Genomic DNA, 6000 nt, shown 5'->3' with positions numbered 1-6000 from the left:
GCATACATTTGTTCTTCCTAGAAAATAAGCATTACTCAGTGGAAATGAGTGATGTGATGTCACCAGCTTTAGGGGACAGTATCAGGGGTAACTAATATAGGTTTAGGTAATAGACTAAAGACGCTATGGGACGGGGGTCAGGAAAGCAGCACGGAGGGAAAAAGGGACATGGTTAAAGGGGGGTAAGAAAACATAAATACAGGTGAAATTTAGGATGAGAGTTGCATATAGGGGGACGTGGCAGGCTGAGAGGGATTAGGTTATGGCAGGATTAATGGCAGGAGGTGCAAGGTGGGATGGTGATATGCGTGCCCTTTGTATTAGTAGTGTATTATATGCTGTATTCCATGTATTGCTGTTTAGCAAATAACTGACAATAAAACAGCATTTCACACTCATCCAAGCAACCGTGCTGATTGATACACGCCATCTTATCTAAAACCTCATAAGAAAACAGTGGCGAACACGGGCAAGCTTTTGAAACATTTAAAGACCGGGATGATGTAAAAAAAAAAACTGGCAAGGCCGACAAATCTGATCTGACCGACAGCTTCGGTTATAAGCTAGATTGAATGGCTTTGCCAATGCTTGTTTTTCTCGACTGCTAATAAAGACAGACATTGACGCAAGCTGTTTTGTAGCTGTGTTTATCTACTGAAAGGTAAAGTGGTAAACAATGGCTCCTTTAAGGAGGGAGAGACAGAGACACGCACACTTCGTTTATTGAAGTAGCCTTTTAATTCAGCGTTGTAAAGTGTTCAGCATCAGACAGCTTCAGTTTCACAGACTGAGATATGAGTCCACGGGATCTACAGGCGGAAACCTGCATTTGCTTCCAGTGTAGGCAGGGGTCCGCTCCAGGTCCAAACTCCACGGTATCAACAGAGGGAGCTGATATCACTCTTGCTGCAACCCCACTTGCAGCAGGTGTTGGACAAGCCCACAACAACATCACGTCCCCGACGCTCGGAGGGTCGCAGAGACCCCAGCCCCTCGCCTGATACCCCGCCAGGCCCTTGACTCTGTCGCACCGAGCCAGTCAGCAGCCTTCCATAGTCACTCAGCTCTTTGTTAGAGAAGCCGGCCATGTTCCAGTCCATCGACAGGCCTTCCTCGGACTCTGCGGTATCGTGGCCAGTGAGTCCATCCAGCAGATCTGCTAAAAAGCGAAAGAGAGAAAGAAAAGCACATTTTGGGGTTCAGTACCACGTTGTCTTCCACATTTAGCCCTAACAGGTAATACGTATAGTTTATTAGTGATCAATATCATTCTGTGTCTTATACTGAGCGACCTCTAGTACTCAAATATTTGAGACCAAAACGTGTTCCTCTCCAATACTGATATCCAACAAGAGATAAATAGCGTTTGATGGGTAATTCCGCTCCTATCGTCATCCCATCCATGAAGTAAATATTTGATTTCAAAGACTAGAACATGGTGTATCCTTTACAGAAGCACTAAGAGATTGAAAGTGAGAAAGGGAGAGAGAGAGAAAAAGAGGTAGATCCTAAACATACCCTCTCCTGTCAAGGGAACTGAATGAGAGAAGAGAGCATTGGAAAAAAGAGGTGTAGAGCGAACAAAAACCGAGTATCAGTTATGGAGAATAAATAACATGCCATTACTTACTCTCAGAGCGCTGGGGAATAAATATGAGTCATTGGGGATCAATAACGTGCAGTCTCCCCAAACTGAGAGCCGCCAGAGAATAATTATCAGTTATTGGGTACCAAAAACAGATCTTCCCCTACACTGAGCTGCTAAAGAACAAAATTATAAAACATTGTGGACCAAAAACATTTTGTATACGTATCTCCCCTAGAACACAGATGTCTCTGATCAAGAAGCTATCGTGTCCTGTCCTGAAGCGATGGCACTATGTGAGACAGACAGACTGACAAATGGGTTCAAAAACATTTCCTCCCTATCGTATATTGAGAGCTACCAGAAGATATGAGGAAGAGAGACAATGTTACATATTGGGGATCAATAGAGTGACAGCTTCAATACTTAAGGCCACTGCAGGCCACAAGAAACATATTAAGAGGCTTGAACACCAGAGAGGAGAGAACTAAGAGAAAGGAGAAAAGAGAAAGAGTGACCAGTGACGGCTTCTACAGAAGCTCAGCATATAATACATATATCCTGTTAAGGATCAACAAGATGCCGACTCCAAGAGAGACAGAGAGACAGGGAGGTGAGGACCAAAAGAGAAAGGGAACATTGGAAAGGGAGAGAGAACAGGAGAAAGGAAGACTGTGTGAGGGGGAGAGAAAAGGGCAAATATCAGATATTCGTGATCAGTAGCTTGTCATTCACCGTTTTCTACTAATTCAAGCCTGCATTATTCAAAAAAATATTCAATTATACATTCATCTTTCAAAAATGGGGTCACGCAAAAACAAATGAAACGAAAATCCTTCACAAGACACTGAATAAAAGAAGAAAAGGTCATCAGAAGAGGTGGGGATAGAGAGGAAAAGGAGATGAGATACAGAAATAGACATAATTGAGATATATATCAAAAGAAAATATTCACTTCTCAGGGGCCATTTTGGAAGAGGCGCCCTGGACAGCTGTGCACTTTACTCATGCCTTAAAATATCTCTGTTCAAAGAGGCACCAAAGAATAACATTCTGTCTCCTATGCTGAGGGTCGCTTTGAGGAGAGGGCCGGGGTGGGGAGGGGGGCTACGAAAAACAGAAATATGGAAAAAAGAAAGGGGCGAAGAGGAAATGGAATATCAGATATTGGGGAAGAGTAACATTCGACTTCTTTCATTAGGAACAAACAGGACACAAATATCAGCTATTGGGATACGTATTGTGCCAGCTCCTATGATGAGAACACAAAGCATCTTTATCAAAACAGTGCAACCATTTCAAAATGAGCAGCCTAACATAGCACTTTCAAATAGAAAACACAAATGCAAACACTTTTGAATCAATCGCTGCAGTTCCAGCCATTTCAAATCTCCCTCAATTCTGGAGCGGTACCACGCAAAAAAACACACTATCTCAGAGACAAACCTATGTCCATGCTCAGCATAAATCACCATTTTTCAAATGTGGTATCTGACAAAGGTGCAAATAAATAATAGTACGTTCAGTGCCAATGGCAATTCCAATAAAGGTTATTGGAATTGTTTTTAAATATATATTTTAAATTTAACAATAGACAAATCCTATTTATTACATATATTGTATGAGCACGTATGGTCAGTAAATGCAACACAGTGATTGATGCCAGCGTGGCTGTGAAAGGCAAAATGATGAACCTGGCTCTTGAAAGGAAACAATAGGGCATATTCACAAGCCCCTTGCGCCGCCATAGCTTTTTTTTTACACTAAAGCGCCACTAAGGTGGCTTTTCCACCACACCGTATTTACAAAGAAGTGTAATGCTTGCATTGTGCCACTTTGCAACCCTTTGTGCCACATTATGCCTGTGTCAGGTATAATGTATGCAAAGGGGGGGAGGGTCCGAAGCGGGGGGGGGGCGGAAAAATGGTGCAGTGAAATTTTCAACATTTCACTGCACCATTTTTTTCGTCATTTTTAATGCCTGGTCAGAGCAGGCGTTAAAATGACGCACAAATTTGAATCAATGGGCCTTCCTGTGCTTTGCTGCTCTAGTGTCAAAATTGTTGCTGCTAGTGCATCAAAGCGTCACAATGGCATCAAAAATGTTGACACTATTGTCCTAAGGACTGCCGTGGTACGCTGTATTGTAAATTCGGCACAACCATGGTGTTGTTAGGTGGGGCAGGGGTAATGGAAGAAAAGTGGCACATCAGGACCGATGCGCCACTTCCTTGTAAATATGCCCCTAAGTTCCTTAAAATCCCCAAGAGAGGGCCCCAAATCTCACTAAAATTAACCACAGATTTCTGTAACATGGACTGAAAAGTTGAGAATGGAAGACGGTACCCTCAGTTTTCTATTTGACCCACAACCCTCCACGCACAAATTAACTTTGTGAAGTTTCATTTACATATACGAAGTGACAGAGACGGCTACTCGGATAAATGTGAATGCACATGCACTGGAGGGAGGGCGTTGAACTTTTGAGGGAGATGTGGGAGTTGACCAGGTTGATATCAGTGCCTTAAATGGACAGGTGCTGTCCGGTACTGAGTACCTGCACTTGTTTAAATTTAAGGGGAGAGTACCTGCACTTCTCAGCATTATTCCGAATGCATTACTATGGATGAGTACCAGCACTTGTCAGGAGCAAGCAGGTACTCTAAACAGAGAGTACCTGCACTTCCATATTTCAATTTAAAGCACTGGTTGATTTGAAACTTGCATTCACAAGAGGCAGTGGTTGTGAGGAAAACGTAGAATGAAAGAAACAAGAAGGTACTTACTGTAAGTGCAAATAAAAAAATAAAATATTAAAAGCATTACATAAATCCACAGAGCATTCAGCATTCTCTCGTCTCAACACACAGATACACAATTCCTCACACACATGCCTACATATGCTACGCAGGCACACACTGCCATACAGAAACACTCAAATAACTTTAGTGCACTACACAAAAAGAGACCAGCCACACACAAACACAATTGACAGATGCAGAGAAATATACACTGGCACTATATACAGACACACTTCCACACAACCTCTCACACACCCACCATGCAGAGAATTCTATAAATATATGCACTGAACTGCACACAAACTGAGACAAACATAACCCAGGAAAACATCACATACACACATCACCAATCAACTTTAAATAACACATAATTATAACAGACTGACGTAGTTACATGCACCTTACATTTTACTCCCGCTTCTGCGTACCATAAGGTCCCTGGTAGCAGCCTCTTCTGTCGCTTGCCTGCCTCACTCTCTACTGTATTTCTTCTAACTGTCCACAACTCTCAACACAAATCACAAACGTTCCTTATGTGTAACCATTCCTTGCAATCAAACAATATCTAACGCCCTCCAGTCTGCCTACTCCTCAACAGTGCTTAATTTGAGCCAGTGGTTGGCGATGGGGCCCACAAGCACTCCCTTGTGGGGACTGCCACATATTCGTCCTCATCAGATATTGACTGTGATCAAGAGAGGGAAAAATACACAAAGTGAAAAAACAGAGGAAGAGAAAGACAGAAGAACGATACAAAGGGAGAAAGCAGGGACCGGTAAGAGTAAGATAATGGGTAGCAGTGTCTGGTGGTCGATTGAAGAGACCGGAGCTGAGTTCAAGACTAAAAAGCATTGGTAATTGGTGCACCAAATTTTAATAGCACCACCAGAGCAGAACTTTGGGCATCAGCGCTCATTCTTTTATAAATTAAGCTCTGCTCATCACACCTTCTGTTCGCATGAACGTACACTAATGATCACCTCTACCTCCAGAAAGTAAATTGAGAAAAAAGCATGGAGCAGTTTGCGAGAGCACAAGACTAATTCCAATAACAAACAATAAGCACAAAAAAACAAATAACTACAAACCTTGATTTCTGGAGTAGCGTGCTACCTGCCAATGGCTTGGCAGGGGTAGTAAGCATATATAACTGCAATTAAAATACATTACCTGTCATCATGCCCCCAGATCTCCTCCATCGGGACCCTCCACAGGTGAAGATGACAGCACGGATAAATTCCCGCCCACAAAGCTTCACACCATAAGGGGGGTTCCGGACTTCGGCTTCTACACCCCGCTCTCCAGCCAGCAACCAGAGGGCTGCCACCAGCAGGAGCTTGTGCATGGTGTATGTCTGAGGTTGGTTTGTGCAGCTGTTCGCGTGTCTATGTGCCTTCTGCACTGAACTTTAGTTCTGCGCTTAGTGGTACCTAACTGCGTCTCCATTTACTAGAGCTTTTATAGAGCCTGCAACTTTTCAAAGGTGCACTCTCTTCCCTAGGTCTACATCTCCTGGGGGGCATTCGTCACTTGTGCGTCAAAGGAACAGTAGATGACAGGCGACACACGACCTTTCAGGTACCACCACGTAACCTTTTAGGATCTTCTGACCTT

The 6000-nt window shown here is 43.2% G+C and overlaps 1 protein-coding gene across 3 annotated transcripts in view; it reads right to left on the bottom strand.

The window, feature by feature from the left end:
- Nucleotides 1-739: 739 nt before the first annotated feature.
- The window catches only part of RLN3 (relaxin 3), a 91426-nt gene continuing 86165 nt past the window's right edge, over nucleotides 740-6000 (bottom strand). The window contains exons 1-2 of one of the 3 annotated variants that reach the window (XM_069233312.1): nucleotides 5557-5880; nucleotides 740-1159 (exon numbers count right to left, since the gene is read on the bottom strand). In XM_069233312.1, coding sequence (XP_069089413.1) covers nucleotides 879-1159; nucleotides 5557-5731 — 456 coding nt within the window. In that variant the 5' untranslated portion in view covers nucleotides 5732-5880 and the 3' untranslated portion in view covers nucleotides 740-878. Of the gene's footprint in view, nucleotides 1160-5556; nucleotides 5881-6000 lie in introns of those variants that run through there. The other 2 variants (XM_069233310.1, XM_069233311.1) reach the window with 2 other exon arrangements.

Source organism: Pleurodeles waltl, chromosome 4_2 (assembly GCF_031143425.1).
Source record: "Pleurodeles waltl isolate 20211129_DDA chromosome 4_2, aPleWal1.hap1.20221129, whole genome shotgun sequence".
NCBI classification, from domain to species: domain Eukaryota; kingdom Metazoa; phylum Chordata; class Amphibia; order Caudata; family Salamandridae; genus Pleurodeles; species Pleurodeles waltl.
This window is presented reverse-complemented; position numbering and strand designations above follow the sequence as displayed.